Consider the following 17671-nt stretch of genomic DNA (forward strand, 5'->3'; position numbering starts at 1 on the left):
TCAGTGTATTTATACTCACAGTAGATTGTGCAGTAATGTGTCTCTGTATTTATACTCACAGTAGATGGTGCAGTAATGTGTCTGTATTTATACTCACAGTAGATGGTACAGTAATGATCAGTGTATTTATACTCACAGAAGATGATGCAGTAATGTGTATCTGTATTCATATTCACAGTAGATGGTGCAGTAATGTGTCTCTGTATTTATACTCACAGTAGATGGTGCAGTAATGATCAGTGTATTTATACTCACAGTAGATGATGCAGTAATGATCAGTGTATTTATACTCACAGTAGATGGTGCAGTATTGATCAGTGTATTTATACTCACAGTAGATGGTGCAGTAATGTGTCTCTGTATTTATACTCACAGTAGAGGGTGCAGTAATGATCAGTGTACTGACTGTGGTCATTAAAAATCCCAATCCCATTAAAACTACCCAGGCCGTCGCATCAGCCAGGTAGGGCTGCACACTGGTGGGGGTGGAGGGGAGACCCCATTACCTGTAAAGCGCTTTGAGTGGATTATTATTATAATGATTATAAGCTTAGTTCGGATGCAAGAGAGCTCAGTGCACTATTGTGACAATATTCTGGCTGGCTGTCCCTGCAGTCTGTGGAAATGAAGCGCTGAGGAGAGAATAGCGTATTGTCCCTGTGGTTAATTCTGGGAACAGTGATTTGCATGTGGTGAGTGGTGGCAAGAGAGGTTTACAGTCTATTCAAGTTCAAGCAGAACAACATAGAAGCAGCTCAAGAGAGAGAGTAATGATCAGTGTATTTATACTCACAGTAGATGGTGCAGTAATGATCAGTGTATTTATACTCACAGTAGATGGTGCAGTAATGATCAGTGTATTTATAGTCACAGTAAATGGTGCAGTAATGTGTCTCTGTATTTATACTCACAGTAGATGGTACAATAATGATCAGTGTATTTATACTCACAGTAGATGGTGCAGTAATGATCAGTGTATTTATACTCACAGTAGATGGTGCAGTAATGTGTCTCTGTATTTATACTCACAGTAGATGGTGAAGTGATAAGATCACTTTATTGGCCCTATACAATTTCTTGCAGGAGGAATTTGTCTTTTCACAGACCCCAGCTTGCTCTCCATGAGACACACAGACAGGGAGAGAGAAGCTGGGGGGTCAGAGCGCAGAGTCAGCCATTTATACGGCGCCCCTGGAGCAGCTGGGGTTCGGGGCCTCGCTCAGGGGGGGCCACAACGGAGTCGGATTCCTCTGCCGGCCGCGGGATTCGAACCGGCAAACCCTTCCAGCCGCAGGCGCAGATCCTGAGCCCCAGAACCATCGCTCTCTCATGGGAAGCAAAGCACAACAGTTCTGTTTCTTAGTTCCTTCGAGTGTTATCGGATTGAATGTATCGCACGTGTTATATACGTAACGTAACAAGTCGTCTGCTCACCTTTTGCGACACCTAAAGATAATGGTCAGGGTCGCTCATGATAAAGCTCATCGAAAGAGCCAGCTCTGTCATTGGGTCTGGCCTGGACCCCCCCTGGAGGTGGTGGATGAGAGGTGGCCAAACTAGAGCCCATCATGGACGACGTCTCCCGTCTCCCGTCTCCCCTCTATGGGAGAATGAAGAGCACGTTCAGCGACAGGCCGATCCCACCCGCGGTGCGACAGGGGGCGCCACAGGAGGTCATTCGTACCTCCTGCCATCAGACTGTACCGCTCCTCCACTGTGCGTCTGGGCAGGGGCAGCACTGACACTGACCTCTTTATGGACTAAACAGTAAACTCTCTGCTTCCGTCGGGTTTTTCCCATGTTCACAACTGGTGCAATACACGCCAGGGACTTGTGCAATCTATTCGGATTCGTATTGTGCAATACAACTTTTTGTTCTTTTTTTTTTTGGTAGACTCTGTATTGTGCGCCACTTTTTTTAGTAGTGCAAGTCTCGCCGACGTTACCGGCGGTATTGTGTGTATCGTATTGTTGTATCATATCTGTGCTGACCGCGCTAAACTGCTGCAATTTTCCTCACGGGATCGAGTGTCTCTCTACTGATATGATATGATGGGTGATATGGCCAGCAGCCATATCACCCTGCAATTCACAACTAGCAACCCACTGGAGCCCAGCGGGTGTGAGCCTGGTCAGTACCTGGAGGGGAGACCTCCTGGGAAAAACTAAGGTTGCTGCTGGGAGAGGTGTTAGTGGGGGCCAGCAGGGGGCGCTCACCCTGCAGTCCATGTGGGTCCTAATGCCCCAGTATAGTGACGGGGGACACTGGACTGTAAACAGGCGCCGTCCTCTGGATGAGACGTCAAACCGAGGTCCTGACTCTCTGTGCTCATTAACAATCCCAGGGCGTCTCTCGAAAAGAGTAGGGGTGTAACCCCGGCGTCCTGGCCAAATTTCCCATGGGCCCTTACCAATCATGGCCTCCTAATAACCCCCCTCTCTGAACTGGCTTCATCCCTCTGCTCTCCTCCCCACTGAGAGCTGGTGTGTGGGGAGCGTTCTGGCGCACTATGGCTGCCGTCGCATCATCCAGGTGGGGGCTGCACATTGGCGGTAGTGGAGGGGATCCCCATTAACTGTAAAGCGCTTTGAGTGGAGTGTCCAGAAAAGCGCTATATAAGTGTAAGCAATGATTGATTATTATTACTGTATCTGTTTTGAAGGGCCTGCAGGAACTGTAGTAACAGGAAAACCACCAGAGGTCGCCAAATGCTTCTGCTGCTTCTAAGACACAATGGCAATATAATAATAATAACATCACTTTATTAACCCTTTACAATTTCTTGCATTAGAAATGATCTTTTCGCAGACCCCAGCCTGCTCTCCATGAGACACACAGACAGGGAGAGAGAGAAGCTGGGGGGTCAGAGCGCAGGGTCAGCCATTGTACAGCCTGGAGCAGTTGGGGTTGAGGGCCTTTGCTCAGGGGCCCAATGGAGTAGGATTCCTCTGCCGGCTGCAGGATTTGAACCTGCAAACCCTCCCAGCCACAGCCACAGGCGCAGATCCTGAGCCACAGAGCCACCGCTCCGCCAAATATCGACAATTAGTATGACAAGTGGTGCTATCACACACAGCAGGTCAGATTACCATATCTTAATTTCGAGATAATCTGCTAACGCCGTCGTTCTGAGATGATGGGATATCTCGCAATTACGCGATGATCTGCTATTGCAAGATCCGAATTACGAGACAGCACGTACGCACGTACTGCGTGTGATATGTATTGTCGTACCACTCCTACGTTTTGATCGCCTGACTTGCAGTTCTGAGCAGTAGGACCGATTCCAGAGCACACCTGCTCTTGTTTCAGAATATGAGTGAGTGTCCTCATGCTCAAATCTGCACGTGAGATAAAACTGTAACATTCATGTATGCAAAATACCATGTACATATTGTTTGATGGAAATCATAATAATAATAATAATAATAATAAACTTTATTTTATATAGAGCCTTTAAAGGTTACAGAATGACAACAACGATAAATCAAAAGAATACAGAAGATAAAACACAATTACAACACACAGAGGAGACCGTGGATGGTGGTACTAAGAGAAGCAGAGGGGTAAAGAATGGATCCAGTTCAGTAAAGGCTCTTCTGAAGAAGAGGGTTTGGAGTCTGGATTGGCAGGAGTTTAGAGAAGGTGACTCTCTGATCCTCAAAGCGCTTTACAGAATGACAACAACGATAAATAAGAAGAATACACCAGATAAAACACAATTTCAATATACAGAGGAGACCGTGGATGGTCGTACTAAGTAAAGGCTTTTCTAAAGAAGAAGGTTTTGAGTCTGGATTGGCAGGAGTTTAGAGAAGGTGACTCTCTGATATCCTTGGGCAGAGAGTTCCAGAGCTTGGGGCATAACAGGAGAAGGCCCTTTCACCCCTAGAGTGTAGATGGGCTTGGGGGGACAGTTAGGAGAGCAGAATTGGAAGAGCGAAGGTTGCGAGGTGGGGAGTAGGGCGATGATAGCTCAGACAGGTACTGAGGTGCCCAGCCATGCAGAGCCTTGTAGGTGAGCATGAGGATTTTAAAGTCCACACGGAATTTGACCGGAAGCCAGTGCAGGGACTCCAGGATAGGAGTAATGTGAACACTTGCGCTAGACCTGGTCAGGATTCTGGCTGCTGAATTTTGGACATACTGCAGTTTGTTCAATGGAGATTTAGATACCCCAGCAAGTAGAGCATTACAGTAGTCAATTTGAGAGAACACAAATGTGTTGATGAGCTTTTCAGCCACAGTTAATGATAGCACAGGGCGTAGTCGAGCGATATTTCTGAGATGTTTTGACAATATGCTGCACATGTGGGTCGAGTGTTAAGCCAGAATCGAATATCACCCCCAAGGTTTTTCAATTTAGACTGAAGCTCGAGTACAGAACCATCCACAGATAGGGTTGCAGGACCGGCTCTTACGAAGTTGATGGGGGGTGCCAAGAAGCATGACTTCAGTCTTGTCGCAGTTACGATGAAGGACATTCTGAGTCATCCAAGTTTTTACGTTAAATACTAACAGAAATTTTGAAACATTACAGAAAGGCTTCATTTTTTGTCAAAAGAAGAACTTGCACGTTAGCCCGGAAGGGAACTAGCTCATAAAGTGCTACCACTGAACCAAACTGTCACGCAGTCTGTGGGATGTTTTTGTTTCTCTCATTTTAGCAAACTTCCCATTTCCACTGCAACAACCACACCGGGAAATATAGTTAAAATAAGCACATTTCCAGGCGAAAGTCGGTCTGTGTGCACATTGTCAGGAACCCTAAGCCCACAGAGTAAGACCTAACAGCAGCAAATGGAGGTATCTCAGGATATATTGCTTTTGCCTTAGTGGCAGCAATACGCTACCGTCCTCACACACAAAAACAAAGTTCAGCAGGAGGACAACCCCGATCTACGGAGTCCGGGAGGGGCCATCAGTAGGAGGAGGGAAAAAAAAGGGCTATCGAGGGAACGCTTTACAATTCGTGCGCACGACATAGTTGCATGTCACAGATGTGTCCTGGGATGGACTGGTGTCCTGTCCAGTGTGTGTGAGTGTGTGTGTCCTGTGATGGACTGGTGTCCTGTCCAGGGTGTGTGAGTGTGTGTGTGTCCTGTGATGGACTGGTGTCCTGTCCAGGGTGTGTGAGTGTGTGTGTGTCCTGTGATGGACTGGTGTCCTGTCCAGGGTGTGTGAGTGTGTGTGTGTGTGTCCTGTGATGGACTGGTGTCCTGTCCAGGGTGTGTGAGTGTGTGTGTCCTGTGATGGACTGGTGTCCTGTCCAGGGTGTGTGAGTGTGTGTGTCCTGTGATGGACTGGTGTCCTGTCCAGGGTGTGTGAGTGTGTGTGTCCTGTGATGGACTGGTGTCCTGTCCAGGGTGTGTGAGTGTGTCCTGTGATGGACTGGTGTCCTGTCCGGGGTGTGTGTGAGTGTGTGTGTGTCCTGTGATGGACTGGTGTCCTGTCCAGGGTGTGTGTGTGTGAGTGTGTGTGTCCTGTGATGGACTGGTGTCCTGTCCAGGGTGTGTGTGTGTGAGTGTGTGTGTCCTGTGATGGACTGGTGTCCTGTCCAGGGTGTGTGTGTGTGAGTGTGTGTGTCCTGTGATGGACTAGTGTCCTCTCCACTGTGTGTGTGTGTGTGTGTGTGTGTGTGTCCTGTGATGGACTGGTGTCCTGTCCAGGGTGTGTGAGTGTGTGTGTGTGTCCTGTGATGGACTGGTGTCCTGTCCGGGGTGTGTGAGTGTGTGTGTGTCCTGTGATGGACTGGTGTCCTGTCCAGGGTGTGTGAGTGTGTGTGTCCTGTGATGGACTGCTGTCCTGTCCAGGGTGTGTGAGTGTGTGTGTCCTGTGATGGACTGGTGTCCTGTCCAGGGTGTGTGAGTGTGTCCTGTGATGGACTGGTGTCCTGTCCAGGGTGTGTGAGTGTGTGTGTGTCCTGTGATGGACTGGTGTCCTGTCCAGGGTGTGTGAGTGTGTGTGTCCTGTGATGGACTGCTGTCCTGTCCAGGGTGTGTGAGTGTGTGTGTCCTGTGATGGACTGGTGTCCTGTCCAGGGTGTGTGAGTGTGTCCTGTGATGGACTGGTGTCCTGTCCAGGGTGTGTGAGTGTGTGTGTGTGTGTCCTGTGATGGACTGGTGTCCAGTATGCATGCAAAAGGCATGGAAGGGGGTTGGGAGGAAAACAGGGGGGCGTGTCCGTGGTGCACTGGAGCTCCTGGACTCGCGGGTAGGCGGGCTCCCGGGCATCCCTCCTCCAAAGAGGAGCCCTGATTGGCTCTTATAGCAAGGGGGTGGGGCAGGGGATCAGCACAGAACAAGGAAGGGCTGGAGCCTTGAGCCAGCAGCCAGATCACTCTGCAGCTCCCAGCTGGCAGCCCCCCCCCCCCACTGGAGCTCAGCCTGGTCAGTACCTGGAGGGGAGACCTCCTGGGGAAAAACTAAGGTTGCTGCTGGGAGAGGTGTTAGTGGGGGCCAGCAGGGGGCGCTCTCACCCTGCGGTCTGTGTGGGTCCTAATGCCCCAGTATAGTGACGGGGGACACTAGACTGTAAACAGGCGCCGTCCTCTGGATGAGACGTCAAACCGAGGTCCTGACTCTCTGTGGTCGTTAAAAATCCCAGGGCGTTTCTCGAAAAGAGTCGGGGTGTCACCCCGGCGTCCTGGCCAAATTTCCCATTGGCCCTCACCAATCACGGCCTCCTAATAACCCCCCTCTCTGAACTGGCTCCATCCCTCTGCTCTCCTCCCCACTGAGAGCTGGTGTGTGTGGGGGGAGCGTTCTGGCGCACTATGGCTGCCGTCGCATCATCCAGGTGGGGGGGGCTGCACACTGGTGGCGGTAGTGGGATTCCCCCTGACCTGTCCAGCGCTGTGAGTGGAGTGTCCAGAAAAGCGCTCTATAGAAGTGTCAGCGACTATTGTTATAAATTATTAAGAGGAGTGACAACGAATACACTGCCCTGTTCATTTTTGAGCTTTCAGCTGCTAGTAAACGTCTTTTCCCCCCACGCTGGTGCCTCTGTTCAATGTGTTTCCGCTCAGACAGGAAGCCCGGCACAGGAGAGAGAGAGATAGAGAGAGAGAGAGAGGGAGGGACAGAGAGAGAAAGAGAGAGAGGGAGGGGCTCTTGCATCTCAGCCAGCTACTCCGGAGACTCGTGTTTCGCCTGGGGTCCGGTCTGCTCCGACTCCCGCATGGAGCTCCTCTTCTCCCTTCGCAGCCTGCTCCGGTCCCCTGGCAAGAGACCGCCCCCTGGGGCCTTCCTCCGGCCGTCGGAGGCGAAACGGTAATCCTGGAGGAAATGGGGGGGCAGCTGTCTGTGTGGAGTCTGCATGTTCTCCCTGTGTTTTTGTGCGGGCGTCTCCCCCCCCCCTCCCCAGTCCAAAGGCACGCCGGTGGATTCGTGGGCTGCTGGGAGAAAACCGGGCCAGGCGGCGGCAGGGGGGGGAGAGAGGGGGGGTGGAGGCCGTGTGTGTGCGGATCTGTGTCTGGGTGAGTAGCAGTGCGTGTCTCTCTGTGTCCCCTGCGACGGACCGCCATTTCCGGATTCCTGTCTCCTTGTGCCTGGGGCTTGCTGGGATAGGCTCTGGCTCTGACTGGGAACCCCCCCACCCCAGAAGATAAAGAGGAGGCAAAACGTGGGGGGGGGGAAGGGGTTTGCGCATCTAAGGTGCGAGAAACGCCCGCAATGCTTCGGGTTTCAAATCGCTTGGGTCGAAAAGTTGGCTTGGTTGGTCATCACCCCCCTCTCCCGCAAATCCCTTCGTCAAAACGAATGGTTTTTCTGGTCTGTGCACGGGGTTGTCTAAACTCTCCGGTCACACCGCGTACAAAACTTGTAAGAGCCGGGAAGGCGCCCCACAAGCAGACAAGCTTGGAGCTGCAGAGCCGCAAAACAGCCCGGCGCTTCGGGTGGGTGATTTCCGGCGCAGGACGTTCAACGCGTCCAAAGAGCGAACGGAGAGTCCGCGTGTGGTCCATTTTCCTGGTTGTTTTTTTTTTTATACCCCGTTTGGAAGGACTGCCCGGGACGCCTGAGCGTTTTTTTAGCGCGTCGCCAAGTGACGGCAAATGCGGTTGGCGGGCGGCGCAGGAGGCGTTTAGAAAAAAGAGTGTGACGTCTTTTATTTATTTTTTCTTTCTCCTCCGCGCTTGGCAAGATCTGAGATTGTGAAAATGAGCCGTATCTTTCGGGGGGGTTTACTTGGAACTGAAAAAAAAAACACAACAACCAACCGACCAGACCGGTAGTGATTTTGACCAGCAGGGAAACCAGCCAAGCCGGTCAAATATACAAAAAGGCGAAAAGAGGAGGCCTCTTCCTCATTTTCGCTCCGCGCCGCTGCACGGGAGTTGTGGAAACGTGGGCCGCCGTCGTCAGGAAGAGGGGTCTCTCTTCCCCCCCCCCCTCTGCTTCTGCTTCTGCTTCTGCTTCTCTCAACGTCGCCGGTGCCTGGAGTTTTAAGTTCCGTGCCGCTGAAAAACCGGTCCAAAAAAAAAAAACTCGGGAGGTTTGCTTTTAAGTTAATTCGGCCAGCAGCCAGATCACCCTGCAACTCCCAGCTGGCAGCCCCCCCCCACTGGAGCTCAGCAGGTGGGAGCCTGGTCAGTACCTGGAGGGGAGACCTCCAGGGGAAAACTAAGGCTGCTGCTGGAAGAGGTGTTAGTGGGGGCCAGCAAGGGGCGCTCTCACCCTGCGGTCTGTGTGGGTCCTGATGCCCCAGTATAGTGACGGGGGACACTGGACTGTAAACAGGCGCCGTCCTTCGGATGAGACGTCAAACCGAGGTCCTGACTCTCTGTGCTCATTAAAAATCCCAGGGCGTTTCTCGAAAAGAGTAGGGGTGTCACCCCGGCGTCCTGGCCAAATTTCCCATGGGCCCTTACCAGTCATGGCCTCCTAATCACCCCCCTCTCTGAACTGGTTTCATCCCTCTGCTCTCCTCCTCACTGAGAGCTGGTGTGTGTGGGGAGCGTTCTGGCGCACTATGGCTGCCGTCGCATCATCCAGGTGGGGGCTGCACATTGGTGGTGCTGGAGGGGATCCCCATTACCTGTAAAGCGCTTTGAGTGGAGTGTCCAGAAAAGCGCTATATAAGTGTAAGCAATTATTATTATTATTACCACCTCATTTTTCACATACGCACAGCTGCTGTATCTATCAATTTAGATCTCTGGTTTCTGACATCCAGGCCCGCCTTTTTCTTTTTTTTTTTAAAGAAAATCCTCCGAATTTTACTTTATACGGGGCCTACAAAAAAAGTATTCAACCCCCCTGAGGCCTTCCCCCCCCCCCCCCCCCCCGACATTTGATTCTGTTCACAGCGGGGAATCGGGGAGACGCCGGTGCCGCTCGTCGACGCAAAACACTCAACGCAACGTCAACGTGAGGGGAACAAAAAATAAATACAAATAAAGACGTTTTCCTAAACGGATTTAAAAAGAAAAAGGGGGGCAAAACCGTCTCGCACACGCAAGACACCAAAATGGCCACTTCTTGACTTGAGGCGGCGGCCGTTTTTAACAAGTCGACACTTCCCCTGAAACCGAGTCTGTGAAAAGATAAGCAGGGGATCGCCACCCAGCCCGTTTCCTGTAACACCCGCACACACACACACAAAAACAACTGAAAGCAAATCGCTTGAATTTCGCTCTTTTAGATAGATACTTCACTGATCCCGTGAGGGAAATTGCAGCACAGTCAACACAGCGACGGTGTAACGGAACGATACAATAACACAACAACACAATCCAGTCAGTGAGAAGCGCACTAAGAGGAGTCGCTCGCAGTCCAGAATATACAAAGAACAAGCCAGAACAGTGCACAACAAGTTGTATTGCACATCATAAGCAGATTGCACAAGTCCCTGGTGTGTATTGCAACAAACAAACAGTGGAAAAGCCAGATGGAAGCAGTCCAGGAACAGTCAACTCTCTGACTCTCTTCTAGAGACTTTAGAGAGTCATGATTTTCAGAGCTGGGTGTTCAAAGGACCAACACAGGATTTCCTTTGAAACAGGACACTGTGTGTGTCCTGTGATGCCCCGGTGTCCTGTCCAGGGTGTGTGAGTGTGTGTGAGTGTGTCCTGTGATGGACTGCTGTCCTGTCCAGGGTGTTTGAGTGTGTGTCTGTGTGTGTACTGTGATGGACTGGTGTCCTGTCCAGGGTGTGTGTGTGTGTGTGTGTGTGTGTCCTGTGATGGACTGGGGTCCTGTCCAGGGTGTGTGTGTGTGTGTGTGTGTGTGTGTCCTGTGACGGACTGGCAACCAGTCCAGGGTGTGTGTGTGTGTGTGTGTGTCCTGTGATGGACTGGTGTCCTGTCCAGGTGTGTGTGTGTGTGTGTGTGTGTGTGTGTGTGTCCTGTGACGGACTGGTGTATTGTACCTTGGGCCCATTGCTTGCTGGGATAGGCCCCGGCTCTCCCGCAGCTCTGATTAGGAAGAAGCGGTTAGACAAAGGGGTGGATGGAGAAGACAATATCCAAAAGCCCACACTCTTCCCATCATGCCCCAGGCCATTTGAGGATGTCTGCGGATGGGAAGTCCAGTGTGGGTGGGCTTATCCCTCGGGACTGAGGACCCCCCCCCCCCCCCCCCCCCCGCTCTAAGTGCAGGAGGCTGGGAGGAGCCCCCAGAAGATAGAGGAGGTGGAAGGCAGCTTGGTTGGTCATCAACCAACCTCCCAGAATTCCCTTCATCAAAAAAATATTTTTTTGGGGGTTTTAGGGTCTGTGCCTCGCCTTGTCGCGAAACCCGCCGCTGTCCAAACTCTTCCCATCCTGCCCCGGCGGCGTCTTATTTTTTGGGATTCCAGATCTGAGGCAGAAGCCGGCTGCCCGATCCTGCTGGGATTCTCGTCGGCGTGAAATCGTCCCCTTCCGACGTCGTCGACATCAGCGGCTCTTTGACGTTCCTGAAGCGCGTCTTCTTCCTCTGTTCAGGAAGCATGGGCGTCTCGCAGCACTTTCTGGGTGTCCTCGTTGGCATTCTGGTGGGGGCGGTATTGTCATATTGGTAAGTTGGCTTAAACTTGCGACTTGCCGGGTGTCTGCTAGCTGGAGTTAATTGGCTAATTAATGAAGTCAGACTATGAAAGTTGAAATTTGTCCAAAAAATTTAAAAAAAATGTTTTGTTTTTTTATTATTAGTTACTTCAAGATTTATTTCGAGAATCAATCTCCTGGACGGTACACACCAGAGTAAGTATTCTTCAATCTGGACATTCGGTGACCCATTAAACAGCACAGCTCCTGAATGCCAGCAAATATTTTAGCATCGGGGGTGGTTCGAGACCTGGGGGGGGTGTCTGGGTGGAGTTTGCATGTTCGCGTTAGTTTCCTCCTGGCGCTCTGGAAACTCGGTTTTGGTAAGAATATAATAGTGTGTGCCTGTCTGGGTCTGTGTCTGCCCTGTGATGGACTGGTGTCCCACCTAGGGTCCTGAGGTCCTGACTCTCTGTGGTCATTAAAAATCCCAGGGCGTTCCTCGAAAAGAGTAGGGGTGTAACCCCGGCGTCCTGGCCAAATTTCCCATTGGCCCTTACCCATCATGGCCTCCTAATAATCCCCCTCTCTGAACTGGCTTCATCCCTCTGCTCTCCTCCCCACTGAGAGCTGGTGTGTGTGGGGAGCGTTCTGGCGCACTATGGCTGCCGTCGCATCATCCAGGCGGATGCTGCACATTGGTGGCAGTAGTGGGATTCCCCTGTAAAGCGCTATCGAGTGGAGTGTCCAGAAACGGCAGCCATAGTGCGCCAAAACGCTCACTAGTCCATCACAGGACACACACACACTCACACACCCTGGACAGGACACCAGTCCATCACAGGACACACACACACACACACACTCACACACCCTGGACAGGACAGCAGTCCATCACAGGACACACACACTCTCACACACCAGCGTTCATTTCCCCAGAAGCCAATTTAATCATCAGCATGTCTCTGGACTGTGAGGGGAAACCCATGCCAACACAAGGGGAACGTGCAAACTCCACACAGACAGCACCCCTGGACTTGAACCGACAGCCACGGAGCTACACAAACCACTGCACCTCTGTGATGTAATAATAACAATAAGAATGTGCTTGTTACGAGCAACGGTCACACTGTAGTTACTCCAGGAACTGAATTTGACCCTTGATGCCTTCTCTGAACGAACGTAGTTAAACGTCGCACGAAGAATCCTGTCTCTTCCGCTAACTACCTCCTTTCTGACTTTGACAGAAGACACTATGATGGCATTCCCAAGATAATTACCAGTCCGGAAGGGTGAGTCTTCCTTTTCGTCCGCAGAGAAACTAGCATCGGAAACCACAGTCCATGTCCACGACGTCACCAACGGCGTCAAGTCCTAGACGAATCCCAACCCAGGTATTCTGGGAAACAGCCAACATGTTGAGCCGCAACGTGAACGGAAAAGAGACATCTAGAAATGTATCTGGCCCATCAACAGCTTGAAAGCTCGGAAATGTCCTGTGTAAGATGACCAGGGGAAGGGTCATTTATATTTTGTTTCCTGGCGTAGCTCACCTGTGTCTCATTGTTTTGCTGGATAGGCCTTTTCCAAAAGCGGGTCAGCTGGTTCTCCTTGGCGGCCATCTTGCTCAGGTCTATATCAAGTATATTAAGTGTTGCGTTCCGGAAATACCGGTTATAAATGACCCTTCCCCCGGTCATCTTACACCCGCAAGATTACAATCGCGGCAAACCCTTTGCGATCAGAGTCTTCCCGCATGCCTTTACGATACAAGAACGATGCAGCCCTATCACTCTGCAACTCCCAGCTGGCAGCCCCCCACTGGCGCTCAGCAGGTTTGAGCCTGGTCAGTACCTGGAGGGGGAGACCTCCTGGGAAAAACTAAGGTTGCTGCTGGAAGTGGTGTTAGTGGGGCCAGCAGGGGGCGCTCACCCTGTGGTCCACGTGGGTCCTAATGCCCCAGTATAGTGGCGGGGACACTCTACTGTAAACAGGCGCCGTCCTTCGGATGAGACGTAAAACCGAGGTCCTGACTCTCTGTGCTCATTAAAAATCCCAGGGCGTCTCTCGAATAGAGTGGGGGTGTAACTCCGATGTCCAGACCAAATTCCCCCCCCCCCCAGCCTTTACCATGGCCTCCAAATTGCCTCCATGTGTGATTGGCTTGCACTTGCCCTCAGATGGACTGGCATCCCACCCAGGTGGTACCCTGCCATGCACTCGTTTCTGGCCAGGTAGGCTCCAGCTTCCTACGACACAGGATGGTCACGTGGCAGGACATGTCCTAACAGGCTAAATGTTGTTCCCAGTCTCAGAAAAGCATGACTGGACAAGCGTAATCAATCGGATTGATTAATATCAGGATTTGCCCAATAGGTGCCAAACCACAAAGTGCTTCCTATAAATCTGAAATGAAAACACCTCGTCTTCCTTCTTTCAGGTTAGTTTACAAGCAGACCAGAGTATTGGAGCCCCCGTGAGTATTCAAATCCCATTTCTCATATTGAGACTGACTGCTTTGATATTTCTGATACAAAACGGTCAAACTGAAATGCTGCCTTTTGCTTACACAAGGTTGGGAAAACCCCCATATTAACAATTGTCAGTTTGTGGGCTTTTGCTTGACCTCCAAATGAAAACAAAAGATGACGAAACACCAGACAATTGTGTCAGCCCAAAGCCAGTTTATGCCAGACTTAGAGGGGTTGTGAACCATTGTACAATGCCCCTGGAGCAGCTGGGGTTCAGGGCCTCGCTCAGGGGCCCAACGGAGTAGGATTCCTCTGTCGGCCGTGGGATTTGAACCGGCAAACCCTTCCAGCGACAGGCGCAGATCCTGAGCCACAGAGCCACCGCTCCGCTTCTCTCAGGCTGCTCCACTCTCTGTAAGAGCTGGTTCAGGACAGAGAAGCTCCTGTCTCTCTCAGGCTGCTCCTCTCTCTGTAAGGGCTGGTTCAGGACAGAGAAGCTCCTCCCTCTCTCCCGGATCGTCAATCCTTAATTGTTGTGAGGGGGCATTTCTTTCATTTTTAATAAGATTTCCCACTGACCAAGGTGGCCGACAGGTGAGGCCGATCACAAGATTGCAGATCAGCAATCGCTGAAGCAGGGATCGGCTGTGCACCCTGTTCCAGGCTAGATAAGCAGAGCACCGAACCGGGTGCTAGATGGTTATTAATTAATAATAATAATAATCGCTTACACTTATATAGCGCTTTTCTGGACACTCCACTCAAAGCACTTTACAGGTAATGGGGGCTCCCCTCCACCACCACCAATGTGCAGCCCCACCTGGATGTGCTAGCTCTCAGGCTGCTCCATTCTCTGTAAGGGCCTGAGGTGCTGAGAGAGGAACTGTCTGACAATACATATTGATAATAAATGTTTAGAAAATTAAAAAAAAAGATTGATCAACTTCGATTTCTGATCGCCTCGTCTCCCAGGAGGAGAGACGTGCTGACCGTCACCCCCTGGCTGGCTCCCATCGTCTGGGAAGGGACCTTTGACCCCTTGATCATCGACGGCATCTACAAGCCCCTCAATGTCACCATAGCGACCACCGTCTTCGCGGTCGGCAAGTAAGACACGTTTATCACAAAGATTTTTGTTTTTAAAAAAAAATGTGTTGGCTATATTCATCAACCGCCTGACCGCTAAATCACTTTAGCAAAATGGGTACTTCGAGTGTCATCTTAACCTGGTTCTGACAGTAAGCCCTTGCTCTCACAGAACAACAAGGATACCGCCATCTCGGCACCTGAAAAAGTCAGCTGGCACACGATCCGTAGCTGGAAATTAAATTAGAATTGGTCCAATGTGTTCTGAACTTGGCCGGCCTCGTTTTAATGATAAGGAAGCTAAAATGTTATTTTCAGCCAAATAACAATACATACAGGTGACCCTCGGTGTCAATAATTATTAATAATAATAACTGCTTACACTTATATTGTGCTTTTCTGAACACTCCACTCAAAGAGCTTTACAGGTAATGGGGAATCCCACTACCGCCACTAATGTGCAGCCTCCACCTGGATGATGCACCAGTCTGCTCCCCACACAGCAGCTCTCAGTGGGGAGGAGAGCAGAGTGACGAAGCCAGTTCAGAGATCGGGATTATTAGGAGGCCATGATTGGTAAGGGCCAATGGGAAATTTGTCCAGGACGCCGGGGTAACACCCCTACTCTTTTCGAGAAACGCCCTGGGATTTTTAATGACCCCAGAGAGTCAGGACCTCGGTTTTCCATCTCATCTGAAGGACGGCGCCTGTTTACAATAAAGTGTCCCCTGTCACTATACTGGTATACTGGGGCACTAGGACCCACATGGACCGCAGTGTGAGCGCCCCTTGCTGGCCCCAGTAACACCTCTTCCAGTAGCAACCATAGTTTTTCCCAGGAGGTCTCCCATCCAGGTACTGACCAGGCTCACAACTGCTGAGCTCCAGTGGGGGCTGCCAGCTGGGAGCTGCAGGGTGTTATGGCTGCTGGCAAGTCAAGCTGATGCCCATCTGGTACAACATCACCATTCCCAAACTTTGCCACCCCCCCTCTCTTTTCCCAGGTACATGCGCTTCCTGAAGGGGTTCCTGGAGTCGGCGGAGAAGCACTACCTGGTGGGGTTCCGGGTGCACTACTACGTCTTCACCGACCAGCCGGGCGAGGTGCCGCAGGTGTCCCTGGCCCCCGGGAGGAACCTCACCGCCCTCCGGGTGCCCAAGTTCGACCGCTGGCAGGAGATCTCCCTGCGGCGGATGGAGATCATCCGGAAGACCATCGAGGAGCAGATCCGGCGGGAGGCCCAGTATATCTACTGCCTGGACGTGGACATGTTCTTTCATGACCGCGTGGGGGCGGAGGTGCTGGGCGAGCTGGTGGCCGCCCTCCACCCTTGGTTTTATTATTTCAACCGGGACCAGTTCACCTACGAGCGCCGGCCGGCCTCCACCGCCTACGTCCCCCCTGACCAGGGCGATTTCTACTACCAGGTGGCCGTGTTCGGGGGGCTCGTGGACGAAGTGTACCGGCTGGTCAAGACCTGCGAAGAGAACCTGCTGGTGGACAAGAGGAACAACATCGAGGCAGCCTGGCAGGAGGAGAGCCACCTCAACAAGTACCTGATCCGCCACAAGCCCACCAAGCTGCTGTCCCCAGAGTACATCTGGGATGACAAAAGGCAGCACGTGAACGAGATCAAGGTCATCCGCTTCTCGACACTTTATAAAAACCTTGCAGAAGTGCGGGATAACTAGACCCCACTAAGATAAGTCTTCATTTTACCGCAGAGTGGTCTGGATTCGCCTGGCCTAATCATTCTCGCGTGTGAAGTGTGACGGTAACAGTGCGGGCAGTCAAGTGAGTCTTTATGGGTGAATACAAACACCGGGCTCATCCTGGGCTTTGGTCTTCGCCATCCCCAGAAAAGTATCCCTCAATGAGATCGAAACACCTTCCGTCTCGTTATCGCAAATTGATTGCTTGAGGACAAAACCTTGAGAAGAGAAGCACAAGCTGTCCACTCAAAAGGTACTCACAATTTGTTGCAATCATGCCGCTGGAAAAGAAGCTGGTCTCATTTCTCCGCTCACAGAAGAGTGTAGAACATATGGTATTAAAAATACCGGACACCTTCTATTGATTTTTTTTTCTGGCTTTAATCGTCAATCCTCAATCGTTGTGAGGGGGCATTTCTTTCTCTTTTTAATAAGATTTCCCTCTGACCCAGGTGGCTGACAGGTGAGGCCGGTCACAGGTTTGTGGATCAGCAATCACTGGAGCGGGGATCGGCTGCACACCCTGTTCCAGGCGAGAGAAGCAGAGCACCAAACCAGGAAGTGACGAGTTAATAAAAGGAGGATTGGTGTTGTGCGAGAGTCAGTGAGAGCCAGGAAGAGAGAAAATGAGTCTCATCTAAAATTTTGCGCTGGCGCTGGAGCTACTGCGCAGTGATAGAAACTGCTAAAAACAATGAGGAAAACCATTAGGTTGGGATGTGCTAAAAGCCACTGCACGGAGTAAGGAATCTCTGTGCTATCACAGAAGACGTATGATTATAAGGGAGTTAAGTTCTAGCTTCAGTGCCTACTAGTAGCCCCAGGAAGGGGCTGATTTTGTTTGCTTTATGATTTTGTTTGAGGCCGGCGACCTTTGTAAATAGACCGCACTTATAAATAAAATACACAGAAACCTTCAGACTCGTGTGGGGTTGTCTGTGATCAGGGACTCGCCTTAATGTCTTGTACCCATCCCACGCAGCATGGTGGGGATTGTGGGTAAATTCTAGAACCAATGTAATTGTTCCTGATACTGAACATGTTGTCGTGATCAGCTCCTCAAATGACATTAAATGACAATAATTGTTAGTCTTCAATGGCTTTTTGTTAAAGTAGCCCACCAATCTAGATGTTGCTAATTTTGTCATGTCCATTCACCATGACAATGTCTGGACCTATGCGCTCCTCATAGGTTTTCCTGGGATTTCTGATCTGAGTCATGGAGGCCCACATACCTGTTTCTGTTTCTAGCCAAGCTCTGAGCTGTCCTTAATTGATTTGAATAATCAATTTTATGTTTTGTTTTCAGCTCTTACACACGCTGGAAGTTGCATTTTACGATACTCAAATATACATCCATACCAAACCCGACACTGATGTGGCTGTCTCTATTCTATCTAATTGCATCTCTGACATAAAAACTTGGATGAC

At 50.9% G+C, this 17671-nt stretch overlaps 1 protein-coding gene across 3 annotated transcripts; it reads left to right on the forward strand.

Moving 5' to 3' along the window:
* The first annotated feature begins 7128 nt into the window (after nucleotides 1-7128).
* LOC148813371 (globoside alpha-1,3-N-acetylgalactosaminyltransferase 1-like) lies at nucleotides 7129-17609 on the forward strand. Of its 3 annotated transcripts, none has more exons than XM_088908365.1 (7): nucleotides 7129-7272; nucleotides 10714-11001; nucleotides 11136-11186; nucleotides 12218-12262; nucleotides 13411-13446; nucleotides 14414-14548; nucleotides 15532-17609. In XM_088908365.1, the coding sequence occupies exons 2-7, from the start codon at nucleotides 10934-10936 to the stop codon at nucleotides 16217-16219; spliced, it is 1023 nt and encodes a 340-aa protein (XP_088764491.1). In that variant the 5' UTR covers nucleotides 7129-7272; nucleotides 10714-10933; the 3' UTR covers nucleotides 16220-17609. The 3 variants fall into 3 exon arrangements, with proteins under 3 accessions (XP_088764491.1, XP_088764489.1, XP_088764490.1); XM_088908363.1 differs by having other exon boundaries at nucleotides 10802-11001; XM_088908364.1 differs by lacking the exon at nucleotides 7129-7272 and adding an exon at nucleotides 10197-10210 and having other exon boundaries at nucleotides 10314-11001.
* The last annotated feature ends 62 nt before the right edge of the window (nucleotides 17610-17671 follow it).

Source organism: Atractosteus spatula, assembly GCF_055471065.1.
Source record: "Atractosteus spatula isolate fAtrSpa1 chromosome 10 unlocalized genomic scaffold, fAtrSpa1.hap1 SUPER_10_unloc_1, whole genome shotgun sequence".
Classification (NCBI taxonomy): Eukaryota; Metazoa; Chordata; class Actinopteri; order Semionotiformes; family Lepisosteidae; genus Atractosteus; species Atractosteus spatula.